The 16,199-nt window shown below is 42.4% G+C and overlaps 1 protein-coding gene across 1 annotated transcript in view; it reads right to left on the minus strand.

Annotated features, from left to right (window-relative positions):
- SLC35F1 (solute carrier family 35 member F1) overlaps positions 1 to 16,199 on the minus strand; it is a 172,695-nt gene that overhangs the window by 23,215 nt on the left and 133,281 nt on the right. Inside the window, exons 5-6 of the mRNA XM_027087783.1 lie at positions 13,916 to 13,968; positions 6,360 to 6,514 (exon numbers count right to left, since the gene is read on the minus strand). Coding sequence (XP_026943584.1) covers positions 6,360 to 6,514; positions 13,916 to 13,968 — 208 coding nt within the window. The remainder of the gene's footprint in view (positions 1 to 6,359; positions 6,515 to 13,915; positions 13,969 to 16,199) is intronic.

The raw sequence follows: 16,199 nt of genomic DNA on the forward strand, positions 1-16,199 counted from the left end.
TTGCCTGAATAGGCAGTTGATGATGTAAGAAACTTTTCTGATTACTTGTTGGAAATAACTTGCAGCAATTATAAATATTTATCTGGTATAAAAATGCGACTAAAACATACAGATGAAGTTCTCAAAAATTCACGTGAATCACATTACCCAGAATAAAGTGGCATTCTTAGACAAATGATTTTGAAATCTCTACCTTTTTTTTTAATAGTGAATATTTGGATGGTAAAAACGTCTTCCTGATGTAAGTGTGTAAGTTTTATGGTGCCCTTACCTTCCTGAAATATTACTCTTTCACTAGGATCACCTGTGGTTTCAGGCTGTTCGATATGGGGGGCCAGGTAAGCCAATGGCCTAAGTGGAGTGTTTAAAGGGGACTTGAGAGAACTTACGTTGTTCATTTCTTTCTCTATCAATTTTTTATTTATTTTGATAAGGCTACAAAAATAATCACTTCTTATGAAATTACGCTCAACTTTATTACAGCAATTCCGTGGCAATATTAAGCCTTGAAAAGGTAATAGCAAAGTCTGTGAAGTAAGCCATTTTCTATTTTAAATGTCAGGCAAAAGGGAATACCCTGCATATTCAACACTGGCAGCTTTCTTCCTGAAGAATGTTCAGCACATGACGGCATATCTTGAAAGAATGATTGATATTTTATCTTAACAACACTTGAAATTTTAAAATTTATGGCTATCACCTAAAAATTCTATTATAAGCAATCTAATAATCAAGGAATTCAGCTAAAAATGACTGATACAATATTTTCTAAATTTTTATGCATGAAACCCCAGTTTTGCCTTTTCAAATAAGGAATAAGAGAAATCTCTAACAAAACTGTTAAAAGCTACACATCCAGTTACAAAATCTGAAAATAAGAGTAACATCTTAAAAATGGAATGAGATAGGGATTACTAATCCTGAACCATACATTCAATCAGAGAAATGCATCACCATTGGTCACCTTTCAAAAATTACATAATCCCTTCAAAAACTCCCTAAGGCAAGTCTAATCTCCTTGAAGTTGGACGAGAATAAATAGCTGGTTCAAAGCCCTTAAACAGTAAACAGAAGCCACAAACTCAATCTAGGCTCCTTTGACTTTGCAGAACATGCTCTTTTTGCCACAGCAGACTGCTGAATTCATGCTTCACACAGCAGACACTGAAGTAGTCTTCTCACCCCAATTCATCTTCTCACCACCTGACTTAGTGTTTTCTTTGTTAAAGTGACAGATTAGCAGGTAACATAACTACTTTAAAAAGCAGTTGGGAAATTCAACAGATCCCAGTGTGTGTAAGTGGAGAGTACCTTCATTGCCCAGATTTGGCTTCTGAAGAGCACATCCACATGTCCCAGTTGGTCCGGCTTGGAGACATTACCCTTATTTGTGTTGGTGTAAATTATTAATGGGTCTCCTGTAGTTGGCAGAATGATGGCCTCCTCAAAATGTTCACACCCTAATCCCTGGAAGCTGTGAATATGTTACCTTACTTGGTAAAAGGAACTCTGCAGATGTGATTAAGTTACGCATTGCATTTTGAGATGGTGAGATTATCCTGGGTTATCTGGGTGGGCCCAATGTAATCACATGAGTCCTTACAAGGGAAGCAGGAATGGCAGTCAGATTTAAAGATGCTCTACTGCTGGCTTTGAAGATGGAAGAAGGGGCCACGAGCCAAGGAAGCAAGCAGCCTCCAGAAGCTGGAAAGGGCAAGGAAACAGTTTCTCCCCTAGAGCCTCCAGAAGCCACCCCGCTCTGCTAACACTTGATTTTAACCAAGTGAGACTTCCGCTCTCCAATACCCTACGGTAATAAATCTGTGTTGTTTTTAACTATTAAGTACATGGTAATTCGTTACAGTAGCCACAGGAAACCCTTACCCTTTCCATTTCAACTTGAAAACTTCCTATCTGAATCTCTTCCTGGGCTTGGTTTGAAGGGGTCTCTGAGGCCCAGTAAAGCTCATCTCCTGTAATTTCCATGGATTGCTATAGATTTACTGTTCTGGATTCAATAGTGCTGTTAGGTACTAAAGAACAGAAATATATGACCACTTCTCAAAAGTCTTGTAAAACTAGAGTTTGCAAGAGCACTATACCACGTAGATAGTCCACTTCAGAATTAGGTCTTTTGCTTCCCTGGGATGTGGGGCTTTATTGCTCAGTCAGCACAAGAGGTAGAGAAGCTGCAGACAGTGGACTGATGGGTGGGGAAAGGAATGGATTTTTTCCAAGGACGGAAGGTGAGAAAAAGCAAATAATCAATGTTGGGCAGGAGAGCTTCATTTAATCATTTAGTTCTGCCTGAGTAAGCAACATCTGTGAGCAAACAGCCCTTCTCTCTCGACTTGTTGATATTTATAACCAGACCAGAAGGTTGTTTAAAGACATCATGATTAGGTGAAAGGTAAACTCTGACTGCAGACTGTAGTAAAACCAAATAAGATCAGGTCACGGGTTAATCGTCAGTACTGAAGTGTGAGTCCCCTCTCCGTTATCCCTCTCACATTCTTGCCCAGCTTCCTCCAGTGAGGGGAACCCCCAAGACAGTCTAGTCCACTTTCGGATGACTAATTGCTAACAAGGTTTCTTTCTATTTCACTATAATCTTATAACCTTCACCCTTTGGTCCTAGTGCCACCTGCTTGCAGCCACATAAATTGCCTGAACCAATGACTCAATTCTGGCTGCACACTAGGGTCAACTGGGGAGTCTTTAAAAATCTAATGCCCAGGGCTTCCCTGGTGGCGCAGTGGTTGAGAGTCCACCTGCCGATGCAGGGGACACGGGTTCGTGCCCCGGTCCGGGAAGATCCCACATGCCGCGGAACGGCTGGGCCCGTGAGCCATGGCCGCTGAGCCTGCGCGTCCGGAGCCTGTGCTCCGCAAGGACAAGGAAATATATACATGCTAAGTTTATTTATTTATTAATTTTTTAAAGATTTTTTTTTTGATGTGGACCATTTTTAAAGTCTTCATTGAATTTGTTACAATATTGCTTCTGTTTTATGTTTTGGTTTTTCGGCTGTGAGGCCTGTGGGATCTTAGCTTCCTGACCAGGGATCGAACCCACACCCCCTTCATTGGAAGGCGAAGTCTTAACCACTGGACAGCCAGGGAAGTCCCTACATGCTTAGTTTAAATAAAGCATGTAACAAAGCAGTATGCATGGTGTAATTAAATTTTAAAATATATATGAACTGCAAATATGTGCACTACAAAAGTAATATGCCCTGTAAATGGTACCAATGTATAACAATAATTATCTGTATTTTCTGACTTTCTCACAACTGATATGTATTTCTTTGTAACAAAAGATAACAGGTCACTCAAGAAAACATTTTGGAAGTTTCTTATAAAACTAAACATGCTATAACCATAAGCCCAGCAATTGTACTCTTGGTTGTTTATTTCAGAGAAATGAAAAACCTGTTCACACAAGAACGTGTACATGAATGTTCATGACAGTTTTACATGTAATAGGCTCAAACAGAAACAACCCAGAGTCCTTCACTGAGTGCGTGGTTAAATAAATCGTGGTACATCCATACTGTGGAATAGTACTCAGCAATAAAAAAGGAGCTACTAATATATAAAACAATATGGATGAATCTCCAGAGAATTACGCTGAGAAACTATGCTGTGAAAAATGTCGATCCCAAAAGGTTACATACTGTATAATTCCATTTACGTGGAAGTGACAAATTTAGAGAAATGGAGAATAAATTAGTGGTTTCAAGGGGTTAAGGAGGTGGGTGAGAGACAAGTAAGCCTGGCTATAAAAAGGCAACAAGAACAACCCATGTAGGGATGGAAATATTCTGCATGTTAACTGTGTCGATGTTAAAATCCTGATATCATACCACAGGTTTGCAAGACGTCACCAATGGGGGAAACTAGGTAAAGGGTAAATGGGAACTCTGTATATTTCTTAAAACTGCATATGTATCTACAATTATCTTGAAAGTTTGATTTAAAGAAAGACAATAGGAATCAATTTCAACTAGAGAAAACACCTATTGTGTTTTCTTACCTTAAGGAAATTTATCTGTTAAATGGTAACAGTGAAAAGCATTGCTTGAACAGTGAAATGTATAGCGAAAAGCATTGCTTTAAGAATTAAAAAACATCTATGACACCTCCAAATAGGTGAGTACAGGAATGTAATTTTCGGATAACACAGGTTCCCTTCTGATGGCACGATGACAGGGTACTACACGGTTTCCTCCTCCCCAAAGTTACTTATCCTAAGTTAGCAGTAACATACAAATGATGAGAGAAGAAGATGAATTTGGGAGAATTAGAATTTACCTGGTTCATCAGCTTCCCAGTTTCTGATGCTTGTTTATGTAGAGAGCCCCAGGTCTAACCAAAAGTCAGTGGAAGTACGAGGAGTGACAGACTCAAATATGAACAAGCGCTGCTCAGGGACCCCTTTTCAGGTATTTGTTCTCAAATTCAGAGAACATCAGCCTCACGGAGGAGCAGACTCCCCCAGGTGCATCCCCAGATGCTGATTCTGTGGCTCAGGGGTGTGGCCCGGGAATCTGCATTTTTAGCAAGTACCCCTGGTGAAAGCAGACTTTCCAGAACACTGCTATGGAGGATGCTGAGAGCCGAACTGGATCAGGACTGCCCAAGAAGTGACCGTAGTCCTTCATCAAAACCATAGGTTTCAGTCATATTTCCTCAAGGACAATTAAAGGGATTCTTCTAGTTGGACCTTACAAAGACAATTACAGGAGGAAGTGCTGAGAACAGAACTCATCCACAACAGATGCGGATGCTTAGCTGTAGAGGAGAGACAGAAAAATGCAGCTACTGTGCTATACGGATGAGACCCCGGCTGAGCAGTCCCCAGGGCTCTGGAAAAGAATCGGGTGTGTTTGGAGGGGGATTCTGAGGGAAGGTGGTCCTCCTAACACTGGTGGGGAGCAATGGGGGGAACACGCTGAGACTTTACTTTTCACCCTTATGAGGACCAGGGTGCACTCAGGAAACAGATTGTACCAACTAGACAAAACAAATTACCAACAATGTACAACTGCTGCCCAGCAATAGACAATTTCTTTCAGCTGCCATTTTTGCCACCATGCTTGGCAGAAGTTTCCACGTAAAACAGGGACTCAGCATTTTACCCCTATCTGCTGCCACGGTTGCTTTCGTCACCTCTCATCTCCCAGGTCTGTTTCTGGTCCTCCCAGCTGCCAACCTCGTTGGCGACCTCTTTTCCGCCTGTGTCTGCTCTTCTCGGTCTGTTTCTTGGCTATGATTCTGGCTTAGCACAGTAATATTTCTGACCATTCACTTCTGCCGCTTGGCCTCTGCTCATCATCTCAAGTACTTACTCCCTCCAGCTCAGCACTTCTCCGGGAACCTCCAAACCCAGTGTGACCTGGTGGAACATGCCCTGCCCACCAAGATGCCCTATCAACTGGCCACATCCGTGAGATGATGACATTACCTGTAATACTGCTGGTGAAGCACTTGGCTAGAAGTGGCCCAGAGCAGCGCCTCTGTTCTTCTGTCTCTTCTTCTTTGGCCTGTCCTAATTCGGTCTTATCTGTTTGGGTATCCCTTACTTGTCCTTTTTCACACTGACCTTTTTCATAGTCCCCACTGACCCTTATCTTATAGGACTAGTTAAGGAATGGCAAGCGGGTCTCTTCTCACATACCAACTCTAGTCAATTGTTAATGAATCAGTGAGTGCAGTGTTTAAAAAACAGCCTCTCATAGCACACCTCAGTGGGCCATAACCAATGTCATGCCTGCCTTGGGTGAGGATGTGGGTAGAGTCTTACACTTGAAGAGATTGCCATCTTTGTACTGAATAGTTTCTTCTTTAGGGCTGATATAATAAAAACTATTTTGAATACATTAGCATTTTCCATTCACATTTGCTATAAAAATCCATGCAAAACAGAAATTGCAGGAACTGTGTCTTTTCTCCAATGAGAATACACTCTTCTGGTGCCTTTGGCAGAAACCATTCGGCAGTTATAGCTTGAGAATTGTACAAGTCTCCCTAGCTTTAGGCTGGAAAAAGAGTAGCTTCTGGGGTGAATGATGTCAGAAAAACTGTCCCCCATTATTTGAAAGCCTTTCCCTCTAGAGCTGTTTCTTATCTTTCACTATCAAATGTCTGTAGTGACTAGTCTCTTATGACAAAATGTTGCTTCAGTCTTATAGTTGGAATGTGAATACCCAGGTCACGGGGGTTAGCACACAGAGGTACATTCCTGCTTCTCAATGCAAAATCACAAAATTGGGACAATTCCACAGCAGAGTATTCCTACCTATATGCATTCCTTCCTACAAAGTATCATCTTCAGAAAGGAACACTGACTCCACTTACCTTGTAGTGGAAGAGAAACAATCCACAGAACAAGCTGTATAGATCTGCGGTGAGCAGGGAGAGGTTGACCGAAGTGGCGCTGGTTTTCTTTATGACCACTGGCATGAAGCTGTAGAGACCAAACATGCAGGCACTAAAGCCAACGTACAGCAGTCCTGATGGGGAGAGGAAAGAGAGGCGACGTCACAGCCTCCTCCAGGGCCTCTGTGGATCCACAGTGGGTGAAGGAAGGGGAATGGTGCCCCTGACTTATCTTTCACTCTATTAACGGATGTTTATTATTGGGTAATACATAGCTAAAACATAAAATAAAAAGTGAAAATCTGCACGTGGAACAAAAACCACGTGCTTCTCACACATATATGATGTTTTGCTTCTTCCGGGAAGGAGTACCTCTTAGTGGCTACAGGCAGAACATAGGGTCAGGTTTTCTAAATTCTATTTCTGGTTGTGCTGTAAGTAGTTTCTAGTACCCATGTCTTTTAAAACTTTTTTCATTTCTTTTTTATTTGCAACATAGGAACAAAACTACTTGGTGTCATGTATTGCTCACAACGGTGAATAACTACACAGTCCTTAAAATGGAAGGGCTTACATGACAAAGAGATGTGCACTAAGTCCGAGTACTGCACTGAAGTCCTAACTGTGTGACCTTGGGCAAATCACTTCATTGCTTTGACACAAGATGATCTGTCAGTTTCTTCCAGATTTGTGAATCCTGCTTAGCCCTACCGCCAACACCAGAGTCCTATTCCACCATCACTCCTCCTAGCATACTGTGGGCTCTCACATGCAGCAGGCTCTGCTGTTTTAGAAATAGATAGGTAAATGCTTTGTAGACCATCAAAGAATGAAGTTTTGCAAAACAGAAAGATAAAAAAGAAGAAAGAAATGCCCTTAAAATGCTATGTGATCAGTACCTCATCCTCTGAAATTCTCTCTCTCTCTCTCATTATAACGAGATACACAATTGTTAATACTAATTCCATAAGTACATAATTTTGTTGAGTCCCAAACAGAAGATTATGGCTAAATCTAGAGTTTGGTTCATCACTTCCTAGATGTTGATGCAACACAAATGTAGAAAAATTATGCTCATTTCTCTACCTTGAAAGAATAAGGCATAGAATAAGCATAAGTAACACGATTCAGTGGATCTCTGGGCATTTTTTTTTTTTTTTTTGCGTTACGTGGGCCTCTCACTGTTGTGGCCTCTCCCGTTGCGGAGCACAGGCTCCGGACGCGCAGGCTCAGCGGCCATGGCTCACGGGCCCAGCCGCTCCGCGGCATGTGGGATCTTCCCGGACAGGGGCACGAACCCGTGTCCCCTGCATCGGCAGGTGGACTCTCAACCACTGCGCCACCAGGGAAGCCCTGGGCATTTTTATATAATAAAATATCCAACATTTCCAAGGGAACCTTGATTACATGTGTCTGCTTTAGGCTGTGGGCAGATTACTTCTCTTGAGTCCTATGAATTTTGGAGGATTTGGTAGGTACTAGACATCCAGTCCCTGTGACTGAGAAGAATAGGGATCCCTCCATAGAGAAATTTGGTTTTTCCATATGAAAAGCATTTCAGGGCATGAATCATTATTCTATATGTTTCTGATATTTAAGGAAAGTTTAAGGAAAGCCATGCCAAGTCTATATAAGAATTTTATTTTGAACATTAAGTAAGCAAACTCAGTACAACAGCCCCCTCTAGTGTGGTGGAAATGCCCTAAGAGGAAACTGGAATAATCACTTTTCTCGTTCAGTAAATTATACAAGTCCTCTCGTGGATATTCTATCATAGTAATGTCAGATGGCTTTTGGCTCTCCATCAAAGTTTTAATTCTCTAAAAATGTTCAATTTTCCTGTACTTGGGTTTCATGCTACTTATAATTCATTTTCCTTTTAACCAAGTTACTAAAAATGCAATATTAAATAACCTATGATTAATACATGAAAAGACATAAAAATTCATTCAGTATTCCTGTACGGAATCTGAGATGAACAGACTAGGGATAAAATATATCCTAAATTAATCCACTAAAAGTAATCAAACTTGACCAGAACATAGTCCAGGAACCAGAGCCTTAAATTTTTTTTTTTTTCAATTATACGTGACTGGGCTAGGAAGTTCCACAATCCTACCCTCCCATCACCTTACCTAGCACACTATGGACTCTCACATGTGAGAGCTGATGTTTTATATTCACTCAATTATTCACCCATGTATTCACTGAGCACCTACTATGCTCTAGGGACTCTGCTATGGGTTAGCAATACAATGGAAAACAGGACAGACAGGAAGCTTAGAGTTGGTATCAGTACTATGAAGGAAGAAAAGGGTTGCTATGAGGAATGACGGGGGGCTTGCTCGAGGGGGGGGGGGAGGTGGCACTTCCCTTGAATGCTGAAGGACTAAAGGAGGTTGCCAGGGGAAAAATAATTTAGGCAGGAGGACCTACAAAGGAAAAGACCCTGATGGGTTCCAGGAGCTGCCAGAGGCCAGAATATCTGAGCAGGATGAACAGAGTGAGGCAGTGATAAGAGAGGAGGTTGGAAAATTAGGCAGGGGCTGGATTACATGGGGCTTTGTAGGTCTTAGAAAGAAATCGATCTTATTCTAGTTGTAATGGGAAGCCACTGAGGAGTTTATAGCAGGTGGCTACCGTCTGATCTACATTTCTAAAAGATGACTTTGGTTACTGTGAAGGAGAAAAGCACGGAGGAGACCAGTGAGGAGTGCAGGGTCTCAGTCCAGGCAAGAGATGCTGGTGGCTTTGCTGGGAGTGGCAGTGGAGATGAAGGGAAGTGGCTGGTCTGTGAAGACTCAACACGCCCTGCTGGTAGACTGGATGTGGGTAGTGAGGAAAAGGACAGCGTCAAAGACACCTATGGGTTCACATGGGCTCTGGCTAATTTAGAAACTGGGTGAATCAAGATGCCATTTACTGGGCTTCTTTGGTGGTGCAGTGACTGAGAGTCCGCCTGCCGATGCAGGGGACGCGGAAAAGCTCTATTTTGAACACGTTAGGTGTTAGATGCTTACGCATCATCCAAAAGAATCTGTCCAGTAGCGAGTGGATATACAATTGGCAGCTCAGAGAAGAGGTGTGACTTTACAAGCAAATTGGTGAGCCAAGGGGTGTAAGAAAATAGATACGCAGCAGAGTTTCACCCTACTCATCAGGCTACCTTGAGATGCTCCAAGTTTAACCACTCTAGACCTGTTCTTAAAAACTGCAGAAATTAAATTTAGAGGGATAGGAGTGAAATATATACACCATCATAGTTAATCACTTTGCTGGGTCAACCAATGTTCTGTGTGTGAATATCCTGTTTTGTGAGCAAAGCATGGTCAGCCACATGAACACATGATGAAGTGGAGAGTGGGAATGCAGTATTGCTGCAATTTACTGATTTGTCGTTCTTCGATGGACATTAGCTAGTTAATGGACGTAAGTGATGCATCTGAAGGCCCAACTTGCTGTGCATGTGGGGTTTTCAAACAATCGACTAACATGATCAAACAAACGGACTGAACTACTTTTTGACTGACAACCACATGACGGGTGCAATAACTACATTTACAAAGTATATGTATAACCATTTCTTCTTTGAAATGATTTCCCTCTCACTAAAGACAGAATTTGGTAGCTCTTGTCCTCACGCACTAAAGAGGTTTAAGCTAAAGAAATTGGAAAGAATACTACCAGCTAATACTGATGGAGCACTTGCTACGTGTCATGTACTTTATGTACATGAATTAATCTCCGTAACAGTGTAATGCCATTGCTGCCATTGCTATCCTCTTTACACACGTGAGGAAACAGGCTTATGGAGTGTATCAGTCAAAAAACACAGTCCATACTATGTTCAAAAGAGGAAATATAATATGGGGCACAAGTTCAAAAGGTGTTTGAACGGGTGATGGGGAAACAGGGATGGTGAGGCAACCCAGACATTAGCAATAGCGGTAAATTATTCACACCCCTGGAGCCAGAGGGATCCAGGGAGGAGGCCATGTTACCAGAGGTCAGAAGTCAGGGAAGCCCAGCAGAGGAATAATCAGAGGACACTCAGTCATTTCTAGAGACCTGACCTAAAAGAAGGAGACACACCGTGGTTTCTTTCTTCCTCCCACCCTCCAGTCCCCTTCTACTGCTTCCCATTGGCCAAATCTAACTGAAAGCCAGTTACCAAAGCAGCTGGGAAGCATTGTTTATTTTGCATGAGTCAGCTGTCAGCCTCTGCAATGCACAGCAGAGTAACGGTAAGAAACAGATCTGTGAGCAAACAGGCAGAAGACAAGCTTATAGAGGTTGAGTAGCTTGCCCTCAGGTCACTCAGGCTGCCTGAATTTAAATTCTGAGCACATACTACTAACCTATGTTGTCTAATTATTATGAAGAGAAATGGGGCTTGGATGAGGCATCCTATTTGACGGTAATGAGCATCTCATGTTATATATGATATATACACATCATATATACATGATACATCATGTGATATGTGCTATTTATGCTTATATATGATGGATGTATATAGTCCGTGTCTGGGTATGCTGCATATATTTTATCTCATCACTTTCTTTGGGATCCCACTGGTGTCACTGGTGGTCTTTTACTTCCCTTTGACTAGACTAGATTTTTAAAACATTATTTTTAATTCTTAAAAATAAAGGCAAGGTAAGATGGTTTCTCAGGACATATGCACTAAGGTACCAGGATGGGGGGATGACTCAGAGTGCAAACTAGTCCCACCGCAGGCAGCCGTGAGCCCAGAGAAGCAGCCTCCGTTCCCCAGGCCTCCAGTTCGGCATCGGTAAAAAGAAAGGCTGTATTCGTAATGATCTTTAAGGTCTTTCCTGCTCTGTGGTCTCATTACTGCATCTTCAGGGAAAGGTCAAATCTCTTGTTTTGGCCTCTAGGACAAAACCAAAATCAAAACCAAGGAAAGCATCACCCACGGCAAGAAAAGTGAGGCCCCAGCACACCACGGACTGGCATTGGCTGACCCCACGCACACTTTTCCTTCCTCTGACACTGGACTTGCACGTCAGCTAACACTTGTTCACATGTCCTTCAACACAATATGGCAAAATTGGATAAAGGGAACGCTTAAGCTAGTTATTAGATTTCTGTCTGATCTGTCCACCTGCTCCACAGGAGGACTTTTTAGCTCTGTCAGGTCCTACATTTCACTTGAGTGTCATGATTACATAACCAGACCCAGTCGTTCTGTTCAGTAGAGTAAAACAAAGATATAAAAACAAACAGCATCAATAAATGAATGTTATCTTCTTGCTTTTAACTACTCTTTGCATCTTGCAATTGGCCAATATTATTAGAAAATAACAGAATCTGTTAAAAAAAATGCTTTCCAAATCCAGAAGATATGAAACACGTTTATCACCCCACTTGCTCCATTGAAAAAAAATCTTTTTACTTTGATAAAATGGCAACCATAGGAGCTGTCCAAGAGACTATATGATGGGGATTACTGATGTGGAGAGAGGGAAGGGAGAGAAACGCATCGACAGATACTGGGAGACATAGTCTTGGATTTTGGTCTCTTAACTAAGACGCTGGGAGCGCTCCACCAGGACACAGTGATCAGAGCTTGGGTGATTTCCCATGGAGCATGGGGAGGCCTTGATGGGAGGCTGATCCCCTTGATGTCTCCTTGCCTCTAGGGTCCATGAGTTCCAGTAGCTGCTATACCATTTCCTGGTTTCCCAGAAAGAAAGGGCAATGCCAAGCCTAAGCCTCCTGCCCTGTCTCTACCGCTTCCCTTTTGTCTATATTTTTGTAAGATGAGAAAGGGCAGGACAGCCCGTCTCCTTTGCTTGTCATTCATCTGCTCACTTAATAAACATTTATTCACTGAATTTTATGTGCCTAGAACTGAACCAAGCAGTAGAACATTGTAGTAGGTCAGGATGAGGCAGGAGGACAAAGATGGCCATGGTGTAAAAACACTCAACCCGTACCCGTGCTTCAGAAAGAAAAGATGAAGATTTGGTTCCTTTTCTAGACCATCTGAGCCTCATTTCCAGTCAGAAATTAAACGAATGGTTTTATGATGCGTTCCCTTCATCATCTTGGACCACAGGAGATTGACATTTTAATGGCAATACGAGGGCTCAGAATAAAACTACCTTTTGATGACATATTCAACTAACGCTGAATTATAACAGAACCTTGGTGGACATGCACGTGACATCCACATAATTAGAGGACAAATTATTTTTTATTAGTGCTACTACTATTAATATAAAATTAATTTATACTCATGGACCACTGCATGTGAAGTGTTACCAAGCACAGGTAACATCCTGGCTCTGAGAATCACAAAGGCCAATGCAGTTATAACCTGCAGCTGGCTTCCTTTCCCAGCCGCCTTCCTCTCCTCCCTACAATCCCTTCTTTCTATTGATTTCCATTTAATTGTATCAACTCGAGAGAAATTAAACAGCAGGACTCTGTGACAGACACAAGGGCTGGGGAGCCCTTGAAGTCACTAGAGATAACCCCAGGGGCAGTTGTGCGTAATTCTGTAGCACCCGGTGTGCCTTCAGGGGCAATTCTGTCAGCAGCAAGTCAACCCTGGATGCTTCAGGGTCAAGGGTAGGTAAAGTGGTGCAGGGAGCTTTATGTCACTGTTGTCCTTGTTCGGAGAAGCAGAATTTGACTGAAGCTGTCAGTTCCATGAAAGCTCATATAAGCTGGAGATGGCTCAAACGGCCAGCGTCAGAGTGGGGAATCACCTGTACTTTCACCCGGGCACACACTTCCCAAGCATACCCATAAGCCAGGCTCTGTGCTCACTGCGGGAACCCAGGCGTCTCGGTATAGACACTGAGGGGATTTCAGGGCTGAGGGTAGGTCAGTCACGTCTAGGGCTGGCTGAGTGATCATTATTAGAGCATCACCTGGGATCTTAAATCCTTGTCCTAAATTTTTTTTAGAGAAAAGTGACTTTAGAAACAGGTGGCATCTAGATGCCCTGGCTGACTATTAAGTAGCTCAAAGTCTGTCTGGTATTTTCCACCAAGTCCAGATCAATTAACCACGTCTTTTGTACAAACTGCTCCCTTCTGAAAAGGTTTTTATGGGTTCAGAATGCCCATTACCTTGTTTTCTTTTGTGCCTTTTTGTTAAGTTCAGATTTTTTCCTTTACGAAAGTGCCACTTTTTAATGATCACGTCAGTTTGGTGTTTCTCAGCTGGAGCAAATTGCTGTCATTTGTGTCCCACCACTGCCTCGGGGCATTTTTTCTTTCCAGTTGGTCTTTAACCTAATAACATACTTCTGTGTCTACCCTAATGGCATCTTGGTGATGATAATGGGCAGAGGCTTAATTAAGAAACATTATGAATCATACAGTTCAGTCTCTTCTAGTGTGTACGAATCCCTAAAGTGACAAGGGGGTTTCCTTTTCTTTTGTCCCTTGCAGTCTAAGTCCTTCCCTTGTTTGTGCCTCACCGCCACCAATGTCACTCTCCATACGTTATTTCTCAGGTTTACTAAAAACAGCATCTTAGGTGAGCAAAGCCCTTACCTATTTGCCAATCCCAGGGCACCTTCAACAGCTCCTTGTGCTCCATTATAGCTCTGCGAATTGAAAGAAAGCACACCTGATAAGCAACGCGTCCTACTTCTTTTTTCACTTACCAGATTTATACAAATCATGAAGCAATCAATTGAATTTCAAAAATTACTCTGGATCATGCAGAGGCAAGTCTCATTAGGCAGCCCAGCCCAAGGTTTATCCCTGCAGGATCTTGTTTGGTGAGTGAGCCAGTGGGCATGGTGGAGCACAGACCCTCCGCAGTCCTTCTCACCCAGTCTGCCTCTAGCCTTTGCTGCTTCTTGTTTAGGTGCTTTCTCAAAAGTATATGGCGAGGTTGCAGGTTTAATCAGTTTTCTGATTGAGCACTCTTCAGGGCAGTGGTTCTTAAACTTAAATGTATAAAACCGCCACCTGGAGAGCACGTTAAAACAGTTTCCTGGTCTCCCCAGGTGGCGCAGTGGTTGAGAGTCCGCCTGCTGATGAAGGGCACGCGGGTTCGTGCCCCGGTCCGGGAAGATCCCACATGCCGCAGAGCGGCTGGGCCCGTGAGCCATGGCCGCTGAGCCTGTGTGTCCGGAGCCTGTGCTCCGCAACGGGAGAGGCCACAGCGGTGAGAGGCCCGCGTACCGCAAAAAAAAAAAAACCCAAAAAAACAAACAGTTTCCTGGGCCCCATCCCTTGAAAGTCTGATTCAGTAGATCTGGGTGGGGCTCACGGATGTGTGTTTCTGACAAGTTTTCATGCGGTGCCAGCGCTGTTGGTCAGAGAACTACACTCTGCGAACCACTGTTCTGGAAGAGGGCCAGGAGGGGAGGGGGCACGGCTCCACCGGTGTCCCTCTGGTTTCAGCGTGCCCTCAATGTATCCCGTTGGCTAAACACACTCATATGCCACTTCCACTATTTTGGCGGCAGTGTTTCTGAAGGGCTCTGTCAGCTCTAATGGCCTACAGCTGAAGCGGATGAGTGCTAGATCTCTGAAGATATTTTTTTGGATCCAAGAATAATAATCCATAAAATGAGCCATCCATCTACAAAACGCTGGTTAGGAACAGTTGAACTAGGCTATTTCTTTTCCTCTTACAAGCTGACGCACCAAACTTAGGAACTTTAAAATGCCAGCATGCTTTCAAAATGAACCAAAAATAAATCTTTCTTAGAGAGTCTTCCCATGTCCTTGCCTTGTCTGCTACGGAGTTTTTCACCTGTATCTCAGGATATCGAAGTTTGGAGGATTCTTGGAAACAGCCTATTTGCAAAACCAGTTTAAAGTGATACCAAAATAGCTTCCATAAATAATTTCAGACACTGCCCCAGGACAAAGAACTTATTTTGTAGAAAGTGATTTGGTGAAATCAGAATTACTTGCTTTGCAGAGAGGGATTTGCTGAAATTAGACTGGAGGTTATACTATCCTTCTTTATCTCTTACGTGAAACTAAAATCCACGGCCTTTATTGATGGAAAATTATGCTTTGTTTGACATTTATTCTTGCAACAACTTCTGAGGCCTAGTCAGTGATGACTTATATGTTCCAATGCCAGAATTATTGCAAAATTGTTGTTTCTGACTTTTTGATGCTTAGTGAATGCCTGTGTTATATCTTCACTCATTTAAGGAAAATGGAAACACTAAATTTCTAAGAGATGAATTTGTTTTTTGTTTTTCGTTTTTGTTTGGTTTTTTTTGGCCGTGCGCACTGCTTGTGGAATCTTAGTTCTCCTATCGGGGATTGAACCCGAGCCATGGCAGTGAAAGTGCTGAGTCCTAACCACTGGGATGCCAGGGAATTCCCTAAGAGATGAATTTGAAATATGGTTCACTTGTGCAAATCCATGGGCAATAAAAGAAAAAGATTTATAAAAGGAAAATTTAAACTATGAGTTTTCTAGTGGTGGTTACTAGTAAGACTAGTTTACTGGTTGTCAGTAGTAAACAGAATGCCCCTTTTTGGAAGTGCATCAAATCATGGCATTTACACTTAGTTTGTCTGTTTCTCTAAGTAAAACCTCCTTGGCTGGTTTGGGAGAATCAATGTACTTCTCGTGTATTCTTGTAAATTATCTTCAAAGTCCATTAAATACATCCATTAAAAATTCATTTAGTTTGGAAGAAATTTACTCATAAAGATATTGAGTTTTTCAGATGTCATGTGGGAGGTTGGTGACAGGTTTCTACCTTTGATTTTTGTAAAATAAAGCAAACAACCATACCCCAAATGAAAAAATAATTGTAAGAATAAGCTCTAAGAGTATCGACTGCCTGAATTTCTA

Source organism: Aethalodelphis obliquidens, unplaced genomic scaffold (assembly GCF_003676395.1).
Source record: "Aethalodelphis obliquidens isolate GAN/ISIS:26980383/991018 unplaced genomic scaffold, ASM367639v1 scaffold3, whole genome shotgun sequence".
In the NCBI taxonomy this organism is placed as follows: domain Eukaryota; kingdom Metazoa; phylum Chordata; class Mammalia; order Artiodactyla; family Delphinidae; genus Aethalodelphis; species Aethalodelphis obliquidens.